Source organism: Pristiophorus japonicus, chromosome 13 (assembly GCF_044704955.1).
Source record: "Pristiophorus japonicus isolate sPriJap1 chromosome 13, sPriJap1.hap1, whole genome shotgun sequence".
Classification (NCBI taxonomy): Eukaryota; Metazoa; Chordata; class Chondrichthyes; family Pristiophoridae; genus Pristiophorus; species Pristiophorus japonicus.
The window spans coordinates 86716241-86734388 of NC_091989.1; the positions used below are offsets into that span (position 1 = coordinate 86716241).

The 18148-nt window shown below is 53.7% G+C and overlaps 1 protein-coding gene across 1 annotated transcript in view; it reads right to left on the bottom strand.

The window, feature by feature from the left end:
* necab2 (N-terminal EF-hand calcium binding protein 2) overlaps positions 1-18148 on the bottom strand; it is a 259363-nt gene that overhangs the window by 118207 nt on the left and 123008 nt on the right. The window contains exon 7 of the mRNA XM_070896707.1: positions 17392-17448. Within this exon, the coding sequence (XP_070752808.1) occupies positions 17392-17448 (57 nt within the window). The remainder of the gene's footprint in view (positions 1-17391; positions 17449-18148) is intronic.

The window sequence follows — 18148 nt, forward strand, 5'->3', positions numbered from 1 at the left end:
GTTACGGTCCACCAGATCAGGACCTGGACCAGCCAGGATCCTTTACTGTCCTTGGTAAAAAACTGTGTCCTCCATGGGAGCTGGTCCAGTGTCCAAGCAGAGATGCAGTTGCTGATTAAGCCACTCCACAGGTGCAAAGACGAAATGTCCCTGCAGGCGGACTGTCTGTTGTGGGGCAATCGCGTGGCCTTGCCCAAGAAAGGCAGAGATACGTTCATTTGTGAACTGCACAGCACCCACCCAGGCATTGTAATGATGAAAGCCATAGCCAGATTCCATGTGTGGTGGCCCAGCATCGACTCAGATTTAAAGTCATGTGTGTGCCAGTGCAACACTTGCTCTCAGCTGAGCAATGCACCCAGGGAGGCACCACTAAGTTTGTGGTTGTGGCCCTCCAAACCGTGGTCAAGGATCCACGTGGATTATGCGGGCCCATTCCTAGGCAAAATGTTCTTAGTTGTCGTGGACGCTTACTCAAAATGGATTGAATGTGCGATAATGTCTGTAAGCACGTCGATGGCCACTATTGAAAGCCTACGAGCCATGTTTGCCACACACAGCCTGCCTGATGTCCTAGTCAGCGACAATGGGCCGTGTTTCACCAGTGCTGACTTCAAGGAATTCATTGACGCGCAATGGGATGAAACACATCACATCTGTCCCGTTCAAGCCCGCATCCAACGGCCAGGCAGAACGGGCAATCCAGACCATCAAGCAAAGCTTGAAACGAGTGTCGGAAGGCTTCCTGCAGACCCGCCTGTCCCGAGTCCTGCTCAGCTACCGCACCAGACCCCACTCGCTCACCGGGGTTCCCCCAGCCGAGCTGCTCATGAAAGGGGTGCTAAAAACAAGAATCTCTCTTGTCCACCCTGATCTCCATGATCACGTGGAGGGCAAGCGGCATCAACAAAATGTGTACCATGACTGCGCAAATTTGTCACGCGATATTGAGATCAATGATCCTGTGTTTGTGCTCAATTATGGACATGGTCCCAAATGGCTCGTTGGCACAGTCACAGCCAGAGGGGAGTAGGGTGTTTCAGGTCAAATTGGCCAATGGACAAACGTACAGAAAACATTTGAACCAAATCAAATTGCGGTTCACCAACAGCTACGAACAAACTGAAGAAGACACCACCAACTTTGACCCTCCAACACACATACATGTGACAACCGACATCATGGTTGACCACAAAGCCGAACTCACCATCCCCAGCAGCCCGGCAAGGCCGGCTGCCCAGCAGCCCAGTGAAGAACTGACCAACCCACCCACACCCGCATTTGTACCGAGACGATCGACAAGGAAGCGAAAAGCCCCAGATCGTCTCACCTTGTAAATAAGTGTACTGTTAACTTCACGGGGGAGTGATGTTATGTATTTAACCCCTTGTAACTTGTATTACACCACCACCAGAGGGTCCACCTGCTGGAATCTCAAGGGATCCCAGCATCCCTTGGGAGCACAGTATATAAGCAGGCCACCCACGAGGTACCTGCACTCTGGAGTCTCATTAAAGGAGCTAAGGTCACACTTGCTCATTACACAGCACTCAGCTTCATCCTTTATTATGAGCGTACCAAAAGTGAGCAAGAGAGAGAGAGAATAAGAGAGAACGAGATTAAATAAGTGAGAGACAGCAAGAGAGGGCGAGCGACAGAGCGAGTGATAGAGAGAGAGAGAGAGAGAGAGTGTGAGAGCAAGAGTGACAGAGAGGGAGAGAGAATGGGAGGCAGGAAGCAAGCAAGAAAAAAGCAAAACAAAACAGAGGAAGAGAGACAGTTTCTTAACCGATAAGGGAATAAAGGGTTATGGGGAACGGGCAGGGAAGTGGAGCTGAGTCCATGATCATATTAAATGGCGGAGCAGGCTCGAGGGGCCGTATGGCCTACCCCTGTTCCTATTTCTTATGTTCTTATGTATAATTGAAAACAAAAGCGATTGTTTTTTTGTGTGGAAGCCACATTCAACTGGGAGGCAGAGGTGTGTGGGCAGTGCTGTGAGCAGTCAGTTGATCCTCACATATCACTATCTGGTGTTTATGGTTTGATGAAGCAGAGAACAGGAGAGTGACTGAGAGTGGGAGCCTAACGCTAACAGCCCAGCAATTCCAGGTGAAATCGCACCGCTCCTCCACTTACTAATTGCTAATTAGATCAACGGAACACCAACAATCTGTCAAGCACAAAGCTGCCCATTAAATTAACAAGCTGTTGCGGAGACTCAGTGTGAGCCAGCACCATCAGTAATACTGCAATACAAGCAGAGCATGTCCCCGCAGGCCCAGACTGTGGGGTGCGCTCACTGAAGTATTTAAAGCAATGAAGGGGCCCTGACAGTGTGGGTGAGGACCGTCTACCTGAACACGATAGGGCTGAGGGAGCGAGGGGCCATGCCTGTCAGATATCTAACTAGGTCCATGCAGCAGAGCAGGTCTCCAGGCGTTCTGGTTAACCCTTGCCACTGGATAGAGGCCGAGCTCTGTCGAGCCCGTGTGGTGGCTGATGTGCAACGGTCACCACAGGTTAAAAAAATCCACGCACAGGCATCTTCCACCCCCTCAATTGGAGTTCAGGACTGGAACATCGGGTCCGTCATTGAAACATCTGTGAACCCATGTGGAAGCAAGTCATCCTGGTTCGAGGGAGGACCTATGATGGTGATGACCATCTAGCATGGACTGTGCTTCAATGTGGGAGTTTTTCCCACACACAGTGCTATTGGTACCCGCTTTCGGCTCGAGTGGTGAGTGCGGATTTGCTGCGACAGTTCACACAGGAGCAGGACAAACTCCCCATTCAGACTGATATCACTGCGTACATACAATCACACAGCGCACAAGGAGGCCATTCGGCCTTTCTTTTTGCCGGCTCTTTGGAAGAGCGATCCAATTTGTCCCACTCCCCTGCTGTTACAACAGCCTGCATTTATATAGCGCCTTTAAAATAGTGAAACGTTCCAAGGCGCTTCACAGCAGCGTTATAAACCAAAACGTTGCCCATGGACCTGCAAATTGATCCCCTTCAAGTATTTATCCAAGTACTTTTGAAAGTTATTAGTGAATCTGCTTCCAGCTCCCTTTCAGGCAGCTCGTTCCTGATCACAAAACTCGCGGCGTAAAATAAATTCTCCCCCCTGACCGTTTTGTCAATGATTCAGTCTGTGTCCCCGGGTTACTGACGCCCCTGCCAGTGGAAAGGTTCTCCCTGTTCACTCGATAAGAAAGCCCACAATTCTATACACTTAGTAAATCAGACAGTAGGTGGGACATTGAGTCTGTACATCACACTCACTCTGATCTCCTGGACCTGTTGCATCACCAGAGGAGAGCCTGAGCAGAATCCTCACCCTTTATCCCCCGGAATTGGCCGAGGGCTCTAAAACCGGGCGCGTTGCAGGGGCCTGCCGATTACTGGGCCGCTGGGGGAGAGAATGCTGGGACGGCCCACGATGGTCAGGGATCATCCTGTCCATCTCTCCTCCCATACTGAGCATTGAGGCAGTGAAAGCTACAGTTAAAAGCCCCACACAGGTGCCCCCTGTTGGTGAGCATGGGCTCATCCAACAACAGAAACCACTTGCATTTATATAGCGCCTGTAACACAGTAAAGCGTCCCATGGCGCTTCACAGGAGCGTAATTTAACACCGAGCCACGCAGGGAGACATTAGGACAGATTGCCAAAAGCTTGGGCAAAGAGGTAGGTTTCAAAGAGGGCCTGAAAGAAGGTGAGAGGAGTGGAGAGGTTCAGGGAGGGAGTTCCACAGCGCTGAAGGCACGGCCACCAATGGTGGGGCGGAGAGTGCGGGAGATACACTGGACCCCTGGGACTGGGCTTGCTGAGTGGTGAGGTGTGTTGAGCTACAGTGTATAATGTGCATTGTATCTCGCACCGTCACACAGGGCCTGTCCTCCCACAGTGCACCCTGCCACATATTGCACCCATGGCCTTTCCTGTGGTGCACTGTGGCTAATGGCCCCTCCATTATTGGCCAATCTTGGTCCTCAGAGAGGAGGCTGTGCAATGACAATCCCATGGCTGAGGCCAGGCCGAGTCACAGTAAGGTGACTTAGTCTCGGGTTTGTTCTGGAGAAAGTGTTTGTATGAAGGCCCAGCAAAGCTGAGGTGGGGAACAAGGATGGAGAGAATACCGGATAAATGAGGAAGAAAAGAACTTGCATTTATAGTTGCCCCTTTCATGACCTCAGGACGTCCCAATTCATTTTCCAGCTAATGGAGTAGTTTTGAAGTGTAGTCCCTGTTGTAATGTAGGACACATGCTTGTGTAGGGCCATTAGAGGGAGCAGCGTGCGGAGGCATGCCACTGCAGGGAGCAGTGCGTGCTGCTGCAGGAGGGCGACGGCTGACTGTAGTGTGGGCAGGTACAGCAGGAGCAGAGAGGTCGGGGCGAAGGAGCGGCGAGAGATTGCAGAGGGACGTGATCGGGGCCCAGGAGAGGCGTGAGTTCGGGGCCCAGGAGAGTCGAGAGCCCAGGGGCAGCACGGGCCAGCCCACACTGCGATATGTGTGCGCACTAGGTCCGTGCAGCAGAGCAGGTCTCCAGTCGTCCTGGTTAACCCTTGCCACTGGACTAAGACCTAGCTCTGTCGAGCCCGTGTGGTGGCTGGTGTGCAACGGCCACCACACGTTAAAAAAATCCACGCACAGGCATCTTCCACCCTTCAGGGTGTAGTTCGAGATCTGGAATATTAGGTCCTTCATTGAAACACCTGTGAACTCATCCTTTTTTCGGCGTGGAAGCAAGTCATCCTCGATAGGAGGGAGTGCCTATGATGATGATGATGTAGGACACGTGGCAACCATTTATGCACAGCAAGCTCCCACAAACAACACTTGTTTTAGTGATGTTGGTTGAGGGATAAATATTGGCTGGGACATCAGGGAGAACGCCCCTGCTGTTCTTCAAAATGGTGCCGTGGGATCTTTTATGTCCCCTTGAGAGGGCAGACTTTAACATCTCACCCAAAAGATGGGACCTCTGACAACGCCTTGCTCCCTCAGCACTGCACTGGGAGTGTCGGCCGAGATTATTGTGCTCAGGTCCCATCTTCTCTCGACCTCTCTCTCTCTCTCGACTTCTCTCTCTGTCTCTCTCTCTCTCTCGACTTCTCTCTCTCTATGCTTAGGGGAAAATAAAACTTGGGGACATAGTCTCAGAATAAGGGGCCGCCCATTTAAAACTGAGATGAGGAGGAATTTCTTCTCTCAGAGGGTTGTAAATCTGTGGAACTCTCTGCCCCAGAGAGCTGTGGAGGCTGGGTCATTGAATATATTTAAGGTGGAGATAGACAGATTTTTGAACGATAAGGGAGTGAAGGGTTATGGGGAGTGGACAGGGAAGTGGAGCTGTGTAAGAGGTGTACCCCCGGCGTGACCAAATCGGCAGATACTCTGTACACGAATTGCAAGTGAACAGGCTGTCCGAGCAAATCGTGTATGGGGTAGGGAATTCCTCGGGGTGTGTGACCACATACATCACCGCCGAGAGTTCCGTCTGCTGGGCGCTCAGGGTGCATGGGAGTTTAAGAGCCAAGGCAATTCCTGCCTTGGGATCCCAAACTCCGCAGCCCGTGAGTCTTGTACCCGTGGACACTGAACTGGAGCCATCAACGTAGATCTCGCGGCCTGTGGGGTGTATCCCTGCCCGAAATCCAAAGTTTATGTCCCATACCCCCTCCACAGAGCATCTATGCGGCTGCCCTGGATAGATTAAATTTGCTGCGAGCCTGGGCTCGCAGAGGCCCTTGACCTTTAAAGTCATTTGGGAGAGGAGGAGGGTCCAGCGAGTGATCCTAGCACTGCTCACTGTCCCGTCCTTAATCCTCCCGTCCAACAGCATCTGTGTCAGGGTATGATGGGTGAGGAGTGTAATGGGGGATACTCCGGTAAAGATCTGAGCTCTCTTTAATGCCCAGTGAGTGGCAAGCAAGTGCCTCTCACAATTGGAGTATCCCTTTTCTACCTCCGTGATGACCCTGGAGGAGTACACCACTGGTCTCAGCTGACCGTTTCGCTCCTGGAGCAACACTGCACTTAAGCTGTCGCCACTGGCTGCCAACTCCAGGAAGAATTCCTCCCCCCCATCAATTTCCCCTAGGGCTGGTGCTACCTGCAGGTCTCTCAAATGCTGCCTCACAGCCCTCGTCCCATTCCCACTCAACCCCCTTATGTAGGAGTCTGAGCAGAGGGGTGGCAGTGGCTGCACAGTCCTCGATGAAGTCCCTACAGTAGCCAGTGATTCCCAGGAAAGACCTTACCTCCGACACATCCCTAGGGACAGGGAGTTCCTGCATTGCTTTTCTTCTAGCCTCATCAGTGGCCCTTTCTCCTGCCCTTATCGTCAGGCTCAGGAATTTTACCTCTCCTAGACCTATCTGGGCTTTCTTGGGGTTAACTTTAAAACCCCCTTCCTTCAGTAAGACCAGCAGTTCAGCCAGCAGTGGACCGTGTTCCTCACTGCTGTTTGTGAACAACAACAGGTCGTCCACATACTGGACCAGCTGGTGTGGTTGGCTGAAGCCTTTTAAGCAGTTCGCCATGCATTGGTGAAAGATGCTGGGACTATTATGAAAGCCCTGTGGGAGGCAGCTTCATGTATACTGTTGTTCCCGGAAGGTGAAGGCAAACTTGGACTGGTCTTCCCTCCGTACAGTGATAGACCAGAACCCGTTGGATATGTCCAACACTGTGAACGTGGTTGCGGATGCAGGGATTTCCCCTATCAGATCCGCAACCGCCGCTACTGTGGGGCACAAGCTGGGATGTTTTTATTGAGCACCCTATAATCCACCGTAGCCCTCCAAGAATTGTCCTGTTTCCTAACCGGCCAAAGTGGGGAGTTGACATGGGTGGCTATGGGTCTCAAAACACCCTGCTCGACAAGCGAGCTTAAAGCTGTCTCCAAATCTGCTTCTGTCTCTCGGGGAAAGCCATACTGCTTTTGCGGGCGGGACATGGGATCCCCATCTTTTCTAACCTCCACTCCTGTGACTCTCCCACAATCGTGTTTATGGGTGGCAAATGCTGCAAGATTTGCTTGCACATAGGCCCGGTACTCGGCCGGGGTGTTACCGACCAGAACCTCCAGGTCGTAACCCCCTTTTAGCTTCATTGCACACAGAGTTCCTTTTCCCTGTTTCTTATCAATAACCATGACTTCTCCCTCTGCTCCCGTGCCCACTGTGCCCCATAGACAGTGATTCCTCAAGTCTACTAGGATCTGGCGAGCGATGATGAAATCAGCTCCCAAGATCCCTTTTCCCACCTGCTCCCAGTTCATCAGGACGCACTTCCATTGTGTTTGGAGTGCTCCTAAACGAACTGCGAGCGGGACTGAGAAAAACCTAGCCTTTTCATTTCCTGTGAACCCAACTAGTTGATACAGCACCCGTTTAATAGAGGTGAGGTTGCGGGGCCCTCCGAATGGACTATCGTGCTGGAAGCACCAGTGTCCAAAAGGTAAGTACCCAATACACCCTCAACTTCCATCTTAACCCAGGGTCGTCCCCAGGGGTCATATTCTAGTGGGAACAGGTATGCAGGCTGTGTCTGGGCTAGTCATGGCCTCTGTACTGGCAGGGTTGCTGGTGCTTCCCTGCCTGTTGCCGTGGCTACCTTCCCAGTCCCCTCCAGCGCTGTCCTCACTGCAGCTACTATCTGGTCAAGGGATGGTGAGGAGCTCGCTCCACTTCCCCCACTCTGGGCGGCTCCTGAAAGACTTCTCTCCCCATATCTCTTTACTGGGCTCCTGCAATTCCTTTTAAAATGCCCAGCTTTCCCGCACCCGTAGCACACTCCCTCCTTATCAGACGAGCAGCTACTCTCCTGGTGCCATTCCCTTTTGGGAATCGAGTTGGGTTTTACTTCATTTACCCGACCTTTGGAGGTTTTCTCCTCCTCCCCTCCTCCATTCCGTTGGACCAGTGCCAGTTGCCTGACCACTGCTTCCTCAGTGAGGTTGGGGTCCCGGGAATCGAACCACAGTTCTGCCCTGGCCTTGAGCCGGGGCAAGCAGTTTTCCACCAGCAACCTCAGCCAGCGGCCAGTCTGTACCGCGGAAAGATTCGCCCGGTCGAGGAGCTCCCCACAGGTTGCGTGGTATACCGCCCACAGCCTGTCCGCAAACGCCTGCGGGGTTTCCCCTGCAAGCTGCCTTGTCCTTTCGACCCGTTCGAAAGGACTGCCGTCATCGAAGCCCATAGCCTCAAGGACGGCCCTCTGGACCTCAGTAAATGTACGCTGTCCCCTCCGGCATTCTGCCGGTAGGGCCTGGTACAATTTGCTGTCCAGAGAGAAGAGCAGCAGCTTGGCTGTCTCTTCCTTGTCGCACCCATTAATTTCCCCTGCCTGCATCACCCCCATGAAGTGGATAGACGGGTCCCCGCTGCGAGTGAGTTTGGCCAAATGGGCCACCATGGCCCTGAGTGATTGAACTCCATGGGGAATAATAAAGTCGCTCTCCAGTGCTCTCTGACCTTGGCCACCTGCCTGTGGAGGACCGTACTTGCGCTGCCTGACCGGGCACATCCGCCCTTGTTCAGGATCTTTCCGCGCTGGTCCCTCTACCTCCGGCTGTCCCACCATACCCGCTGCAGCAGACAGTGCCTGGACACCTGATCCCGCCCTTAACTGACCCTCGGCGGGAGCCTCACATCCCTGCTGCCGAGCGGGACACATTGGTCCTGCCCCCAGCCCTGGGTATACTACTACCTGCGCCCCGCTCCTCCTGGTACCCCACCGGACAAACCACCGGTGCCTCAGGAGGTGGTCGGGCGTGTCTTGCCTTTGGATTCTCCTCTACCCCCCAATACTCTCCTTTGTCCCCTGTGGACCCTCCAGGTCCTATCAGGGCGACCATCCCCTTTGCCTGGGATAGAGCGTAGGTGAGCGTTTTAATCCTCTCCTGGCAGGGACCGTGATCTGCAAACTCACTGCTACTGGCCACTTTATCGGCTGCCTATACATCTTTTAATTTATTCTCTAGTTCCCATATTTTCTGGGTGTACCGAGAGTTCTGTTCCCGGAGGGACCCCTCACTACCCTTGGCCTCAGTGACCTGACACTGAAGATAGTCCCGGCTATTTCGGAAGGTCTCCTCCAACTGCCGGTTCCTTTGCTGCTCCTCAGCTAATTCGTCCTGCGGGTTGTCCCCAACCGCAGCCCGGATAGCAGAGAGCTCCTCTGATTTCTGAAGACTCTGTTCCAAGTCCTTCACACGCTGGTCAAGCTTTCGGACTTGGCGGGTGAAGCAGATAAGCCAGATGGCTTTTTCCACCCTGCGGTTGTGGTCCTTTCCTGCTGTCCACTGGGCAGCAGCATCCACTGGGCGCTTTGCCCGTGTGAGGGCTTGCACCCAATGTTTGGTGAGATTCACCTTGCCAAAAATGTATGAGGAAATTCTCTCCTCCATTTTAGTTTCCTCTCTTATCACCTCATCTGTTATATTAACATCTCCTGTTTGCTTATGTCCTGCCGTGGTCACCATGTTCTGTAAGGGGTTCTCAGGGAGTGTTGTGCCTTGGGTGTCTTTCTCTGGGCTTCTGCCCTCACAGCTTATGCCTGGCCTGTGAGGTACCCTGAATGCTGCAAGAGCACACCTGGAGAGACTGTGTCCACAGCTTATGAAGGGGGTTCTGAGACTCGTGCGTCCCCACAGCTTATGCCTAGCCTGTGAGGCACCTATGAGTGTCAAACACTCCTAACCCCTTCTTCCCTAGCCTGTGACACACAGTTGAGCATTTTCGAGGCGCTCCTAGCTTCCCTTACACTGTTCTGACATAAGACTCACAATCAGGAGATGTAATACAATAGAACTGAGACAAGGTGATTCCAAGAGGAACTTAGGCTTCCAATTTATTTGACAAGGTGTATCTCAACAAACAGCAATACACCAACAAAACAAGCCCCCTAAATCCCACTAAACGGACACAATGAAAATCTTTACACAGGTTTAGCAGTACAATGCCCAACCTCCCACCTTTCCTGGCCTAACTGAGTTGGAAGTTCCGGGGACCAGAGGTTATACTCACTACTGTGCCTTCTGGTGGTTTGTTTCTTCTATTTTCGGTGTCTTCGGACACTGGTTTTCCTTCAGTGTCGAGAGGCTTGCTGGTTGTTGGATCATGAGGGCAGAGAACCACCCACACTACGTCAGAAACCCCTTTTTATAGCCAGATTATCCAGTCCGCGTCTCCTGCTGAAATCGATCCTTCCCATTGGGGTGGGCTTTGTGATTTTGAAAAGTGCAGCAGTATTAGATTATTGCGGAGTTTTTCCACTGATGTTAACCTACTGAAGGTTTGAGTAGGTGTTGATTGCGTTGGCCTCCTGTAGCCATTGTGTAGGCCTTTGGGTTCCCTGGTTTCTGAAGGTCTGCATAATTTTCCTCCAATTCAGTTTTTTCTAACCTACTCAAGGTTTGAGTAAGGGTTGATTGGCCTCCTTTAGCCATTGTGTAGGCCCTTGGTTTGTTTTGGGTTCCCTAGTTTTCTGAAGGTCTGCATAATTTCCCTCCATAGTGTAAACATGGGGAAGACAATAGCCCGATAATGGCGATGAGTCAGTCCCACAGTTTTTGAGCAAGTGCTCTCCCATTGGCTTGAAAGCCCCATGCTTCGGGCTGACTCTGTCCCACCATTGGCCCTCCGGTGTCCTCCCCCGTCCAATCACTGCTCTGCCAAGGTCAAACCGTCTCGGTTTCAATTCACAGCACAGACCGATCCCACAGACCTTTTCCTTCTGGGTAAAATGAGGGGGTTTTCATCCTCCCCTTCAGCTGAGCCCATGATCAGATCAGCCATGATCTTATTGAATGGTGGAGCAGGCTCCAAGGGACCAAATGGCCTACTCCTGCTCCTATTTCTTATGTTCTTATGTTCTTAATATTAAAGACCTCTGTCAGGTCACCCCTCGGTCTTCTCTGTTTTGGCGAAAAGAGCCCCTGCCTGTTCAATCTTTCCCGATAGGTATAATCTCTCAGTTCTGGCATCATTTCTGTAAATCATTTCTGCCCATTCTCCAGTGCCTCTATATTCTCTCTATAATATGGAGCCCAGAATTGTGCAGAGTACTCAGAGTGTGGTCGAACCAATGTTTTATACAAGTTTAACATTACCTCTCTGCTTTTTAACTCTCTCTCTGGGCCGACAGATGGAGCCAAGCTTTTTTTGTTCCCTGCGGGAAGCAGCTGGTTCCCTGCGAGGCACCGGATGTCCCCTGATCTCCAAGCCCCGAGCCAGATGCTGCTGTTTCTGCAGCACACCTGTGTCAAGCACTGAGCACAGGCGGGCTGCAGTGAGACCGATGTCCCAGAGAGGCTGCGTCCTGTGTATAATGACACGCAGCTCACAGCCTCCCTCAGCCAGCAGCACGGGGCTGTAAACGCAAGAGCTTCAACCCTTTGATAAACCGAGTGTCAGGCATTGCTCAGTTGGTGGTGCGAGAAAGTCATGGGGCTCAGACCCCACTCCGGAGACTGCAGCACAGAATCCAGGCTGACACTCCAGTGCAATACTGAGCGAGCGCCGCACTGTCGGAGGGGCAGTACTGAGGGAGCGCCGCACTGTCAGAGGGGCAGTGCTGAGGGAGCGCCGCACTGTCGGAGGGGCAGTACTGAGGGAGCGCCGCACTGTTGGAGGGGCAGTACTGAGGGAGCGCCGCACTGTCGGAGGGGCAGTGCTGAGGGAGCGCCGCACTATCGGAGGGGCAGTACTGAGGGAACGGCGCACTGTTGGAGGGGCAGTACTGAGGGAGCACCGCACTGTCGGAGGGGCAGTACTGAGGGAGCGCCGCACTGTCGGAGGGGCAGTGCTGAGGGAGTGCTGTACTGTCGGAGGGGCAGTGCTGAGGGAACGGTGCACTGTTGGAGGGACAGTACTGAGGGAGCGCCGCACTGTCGGAGGGGCAGTACTGAGGGAGCGCCGCACTATCGGAGGGGCAGTACTGAGGGAACGGCGCACTGTTGGAGGGGCAGTACTGAGGGAGCACCGCACTGTCGGAGGGGCAGTACTGAGGGAGCGCCGCACTATCGGAGGGGCAGTACTGAGGGAACGGCGCACTGTTGGAGGGGCAGTACTGAGGGAGCACCGCACTGTCGGAGGGGCAGTACTGAGGGAGCGCCGCACTGTCGGAGGGGCAGTGCTGAGGGAGTGCTGTACTGTCGGAGGGGCAGTGCTGAGGGAACGGTGCACTGTTGGAGGGACAGTACTGAGGGAGCACCGCACTGTCGGAGGGACAGTACTGAGGGAGCCCCGCACTGTCGGAGGGGCCATATTTCGGAGGAGACGGTAAACCAAATCCCTGTCTGCCCTCTCAGGTGGATGTAAAAGATCCCATGGCACTATTTTGAAGAAGAGCAGGGGAGTGACTCCCACTGGCCCGGCCAATACTAATCAGTCAATCAACATCGACAACGTGTATTTATATAGCGCCTTTAACATAGTGAAACGTCCCAAGGCACTTCACAGGGGTTTTAGGAGATAAAAATATTTGACACCGAGCTGCATAAGAAGAAATTAAGGCAGGTGACCAAAAGCTTGGTCAAAGAGTTAGGTTTTAAGGAGCGCCTTATAGGAGGAAAGAGAGGTAGAGAGGCGGAGAGGTTTAGGGAGGGAGTTCCAGAGCTTGAGGCCTAAGCAACAGAAGGCATGGCCGCCAATGGTGGAGCGATTATCAGGGATGCTCAGGAGGGCAGAAATAGAGGAGCGCAGACATCTCAGGGGGTTGTGGGGCCGGAGGAGGTTCCAGAGATCGGGAGGGGAGAGGCTATGGAGGGATTTGTAAACAAGGATGAAAATTATGAAATCGAGGCGTTGCTTAAGCGGGAGCCAATGTAGGTGGGCGAGTATAGGGGGGGTGGGTGAGCGGGACTTGGTGCGAGTTAGGACATGGGAGCCGAGTTTACGTAGGGTAGAATGTGGGAAGCCGGCCAGGAGTGCGTTGCAATAACCAAGTCTAGAGGTAACAAAGGCATGGATGAGGGCTTCAGCAGCAGATGAGCTGAGGCAAGGGCGGAGACAGGCGATGTTACGGAGGTGGAAATAGGCAGTCTTAGTTATGCTGCGGATATGTGGTTGAAAGCTTATTTCAGCATCAAATATGACACCAAGCTTGCGAACAGTCTGTCACTAAAACTGATTATCTGGTCATTGTCACATTGCTGTGTGTGGAGCTTGCTGTGCACACGTCGGCTGCCGCGTTACCCACGTTACAACAGTGACTACACTCCAAAAGTATTTTGTTGTCTGTGAAGTGCTTTGGGCCGTCCTGAGGTCTGAGAGGCGCATATAGATACATGGGAGTCCTTTCTACCATTCCCTGGTGAGAGGGAGGTGGAATGCAGAATGCCTGGGCCGATTGAAACTCCCAGCAGGTGGGTGATCACGGGGAACCCGACCAGCAGCTTGCGGGAGTCCTGCGGGAGTCCCAGCCACTGCCTGACCCAGTGCCGTGAACACAGGGGACTTGTCGGGAATGCATTGGGTCGTGGAGCTGGCCCGTTTTAACAGCTCCCCCTGCTCATCTTCCCAATTCCCTGGAAGGGCTTGTCGGTGTTGGGGTTTGGGAGGGGGGGATCTGTGGAGAATGGCAGCCCTCCAGCGCCTCAGCCCAGGGGTCCCGGCCCAGCCGACCCGACCCGACCCTTAGCTGGGACTCAGGGACTGTGATGGGGAACGGGAGCCCTGTGTGGATTTGTGCTCGCACTCGCTCCAGTGATCCCCAGGGTGGGGGGGAAGGAGTCCGTGGGTGCCAATGTCAAAGGGAGCTCAGGATCGGCAGTGGCGCTGAAGGCACTCGTGGTTGAATAGCCTGCTGAGGCCCACCATTAGGCTTGCAGCTGGGTGGGCTGCCAGTGACTGTGGAGGTGTAGCTCAGCATGAGTCCGTGGCTTTAGTGATGGGGGCAGGGTAGCCAGGGGGATGGTGGGATGGGGGTGGGGGGCGGGAAGGTGAGGGGTGAGGGGGGACAGGGCGGGGGGGGGGGGGTAGGTTAAATCATTTATATTCAATCTCTCTTCACAGGAGTTCTTGATACAATCCCAGGTCCAAACCAATTCCTTGCCCCCCATTCCTGCCTCGCTGGTGATCTCATTCAATAAACACTCTAATGCTGGCCCAAGGTGACAGCAACAATTCACTGAGGAAATGATTCCACCTCCACTCCTTTCAGAAATTTACTTTTCCATTTTTCTGGATTTTCGAGCCATTAACTGTTACTCCTGGGGAATGGAGCACTTCACTATTCAGGCATCCAATGTCAATGTTAAACACTCCCAAGCAACATAGACTTCAAAATGGAAAGTCTTTTTTGGCCAACTTCATTGAATTATTTGAAGAGGTAACAGAGGGAGTAGACAATGGTAATGCAGTCGATGTAATTTATTTAGATTTTCAAAAGGCTTTCGATAAGGTACCACATAATAGACTGATGAACAAGGTCAGAGAATGTGGAGTCAGGGGACAAGTAACAGAATGGATCGCTAGCTGGCTTCAAAACAGATAGCAGAGAGTAGGGGTAAAGGGTAGCTATTCACAGTGGCAGAAAGTGGGTAGTGGTGTTCCACAGGGATCAGTGCTGGGACCACTGTTGTTCGCAATTTATATTAATGATTTATATTTTGCAATGAAAAACACAATTTCTAAATTTGCGGATGATACTAAATTGGGGAGAGATAGTTAATACTGAGGAGGACTGTAACAAATGACAGGAGGACATTAACTTGCAGAATGGGCATATAATTGGCAAATGAAACACAGATAAATGTGAGGCATTACATTTTGGTCGGAAGAATAGGGAGGTCACTTATTACTTGGAGGGTGCGAGTCTGGGTGGGGTAGAGGAACAAAGGGATCTCGGATACAAATACACACATCACTAAACGTTTTGACACAGGTTCGCAAGATCATAAAAAACAAACCCAGCACTAGGGTTTATTTCTAGAGGGATAGAACTGAAAAGTAGGGAAGTTATGCTAAACCTGTATCGAACCTTGGTTAGACCACACTTGGAGTACTGCAGACAGTTCTGGTCACCACTTTATAGAAAGTATATAGAGGCACTGGGGAGGGTGCAGAGAAGACTTACAAGGATGAAACCAGAAATGTGAGGGTAAACATATCAGGAAAGGATGAACAGGCTGGGTCTCTCTTAGCTTGAAAAAAGGCTGAGGTGACCTAATAGAGGTCTTTAAAATTATGAAAGATTTTGATAGAGTGGATACAGAGAGAATGTTTCCACGTGGGGAAGAGCATAACTAGAGGCCATAAGTATAAGGTAGTCACCAAGAAATCCAATAAGGAATTCAGAAGAAACTTCTTTACCCAGAGAGTGGTGAGAATGTGGGACTCGCTGACACAGGGAGTGGTTGAAGCGAATAATACGGATGCAATTTAAGGGGAGGCCAGACAAGCATGGAAGGAGAAGGGAACAGAGGGTTATGCTGATAGAGTTAGATGAGGAAAGACAGGAGGAGGCTCGAGTGGAGCATAAACACAGCATGGACTGATTAGGCTGAATGGCCTGTTTCTGTGCCGTATATCCGATGTGTAATCCTAGGTACAGCACGGGGTTAGATACAGAATAAAGCTCCCTCTACACTGTCCCATCAAACACTCCCAGGGCAAGGACAGCACGGGTTAGATACAGAGTAAAGCTCCCTCTACACTGTCCCATCAAACACTCCCAGGGCAGGTACAGCACGGGGTTAGATATAGAGTAAAGCTCCCTCTACACTGTCCCATCAAACACTCCCAGGGCAGGTACAGCATGGGGTTAGGCATGTATTGCACGACTAACTAACCAATGCACCACCCGCAAAATCCCTCATGCAGCACCAATGCACTGAGCAATACCCGATCCAATGCAGCACCCACTGCACAATGTACTGTCCAAAACACTGCTCTCATTATCCAATGCATTGCCCACGGCCCCGCCCCCTGTCTGTTCAGGGTATGTCTGAAACCGCAATGCAACAGATTCCCACTTGGATTCGATTGGCCGGCACAGACCGGTGATCTGTTGTTAATCCATGCAAACTGAACATACTGAGCACACATAGGCTTAGAGTGGCCACATAACCAACCCCGAGCTGTTACCTCCTCAGCAATGTTTATAGAATGAAATATCCCTCGCCTCCCAAACCCAGCACACGCCCCCTCCCCTCACACCCAGCCCTCCCCTCCCCCTTCCCTCACACCCAGCCCTCCCCTCCCCTCACACCCAGCCCTCCCCCACCCCTCACACCCAGCCCTCCCCTCCCCCTTCCCTCACACCCAGCCCTCCCCTCCCTCACACCCAGCCCTCCCCTCCTATCACACCCAGCCCTCCCCTCCCATCACACCCAGCCCTCCCCCACCCCTCACACCCAGCCCTCCCCTCCCCTCACACCCAGCCCTCCCCTCCCCTCACACCCAGCCCTCCCCTCCCCTCACACCCAGCCCTCCCCTCCCCTCACACCCAGCCCTCCCCTCCCCTCACACCCAGCCCTCCCCTCCCTACACACCCAGCCCTCCCCCACCCCTCACACCCAGCCCTCTCCTCCCCTCACACCCAGCCCTCCCCCACCCCTCACACCCAGCCCTCCCCCACCCCTCACACCCAGCCCTCCCCTCCCCCTTCCCTCACACCCAGCCCTCCCCTCCCCTCCCCTCACACCCAGCCCTCTCCTCCCCCTACCCTCACACCCAGCCCTCCCCCACCCCTCACACCCAGCCCTCCCCTCCCCCTCCCCTCACACCCAGCCCTCCCCCACCCCTCACACCCAGCCCTCCCCTCCCCTCACACCCAGCCCTCCCCTCCCCCTCCCCTCACACCCAGCCCTCCCCCTCCCCTCACATCCAGCCCTCCCCCTCCCCTCACACCCTGCCCTCCCCTCCCCTCACACCCAGCCCTCCCATCCCCTCACACCCAGACCTCCCCTCCCCTCACACCCAGCCCTCCCCTCCCCTCACACCCAGCCCTCCCCTCCCCTCACACCCAGCCCTCCCCTCCCCTCACACCCAGCCCTCCCCTCCTCCTCCCCTCACACCCAGCCCTCCCCTCCCCTCACACCCAGCTCTCCCCTCCCCCTTCCCTCACACCCAGCCCTCCCCTCACACCCTGCCCTCCCCTCCCCCTCTCCTCACACCCAGCCCTCCCCTCTCCTCACACCCAACCCTCCCACTCCCCTCCTCTCCCCCCAAACACAGCCCTCCCCCCTCACCCCCATCCTCCTCCCACACCCAGCACTCCCCTCCCCAAACCCAGCCCTCCCCTCCCCCTCACCTCACACACAGCCCTCTCATCACCCCCCCCACACCCCCAGCCCTCCCCCACACAGGAGGGTCCCAGCTGCCGAAGGAAGGACGGGGAATGAGAGGAAGGGGACGTATACTCACCGAGCAGGTCAGGTTCTCGTTGTCCATCACCTTCTGCTGCAGGTCCAACCACACCGTCTGCAACCAGAGACAAACCACAGGAGTGAGAGGGAGCAGTGTGACAGAGCTGGCCATGCACTCCCTCCCCCAGACTCCCAGCCGCCCTGCCCCTTCCCCACTCACTCCCCCATGCCCCTCCCCCCACCCTGGACCCACACCCACCCTACCCCCACTCCTCCCTACCATCCCCCCCGCCCCTCCCCCCACCCCTGGCCCTTGCACCGCCCCCCACCACCACCGCCCTAGAAGATGCAATTTACAGCAGGGACAGCGAGATATGGGGGTGTACGTACACAAGTCCTCGAATAATTGAGAAGTCGATTAATAAAGCTTGGTTTTATAAACTAAGGTATTGAGTATAAAAGCCCGGAAGTTATGCTAAACTGTTATAAAACAGGGGTGTGGCCCCACCTGAAGCACTGTTCCAGTTCTGGGCACTGCACTTTCGGCAGGATGTGAAGGCCTGGGACAGGGTGCAGGGGACAGGGGACAATTACTGGAGTGGTCCCGGGGGTGAGGGGCGTCAGTGACGTGGAGAGACTGGAGAAGCTGGGGGGGAGGGGTGTTCTCCTTAGAGCAGGGAAGGTTAAGGGGAGATGTAATAGAGATGTTCAATATTATGAAGTAAATAAAGAGAAACTTTACTGGCAGGGGAGTCAGTGACCAGACAACACAAATTTAAGGTAATTGCCAAACAAAGCCGGGTGCGGGGAGGGGG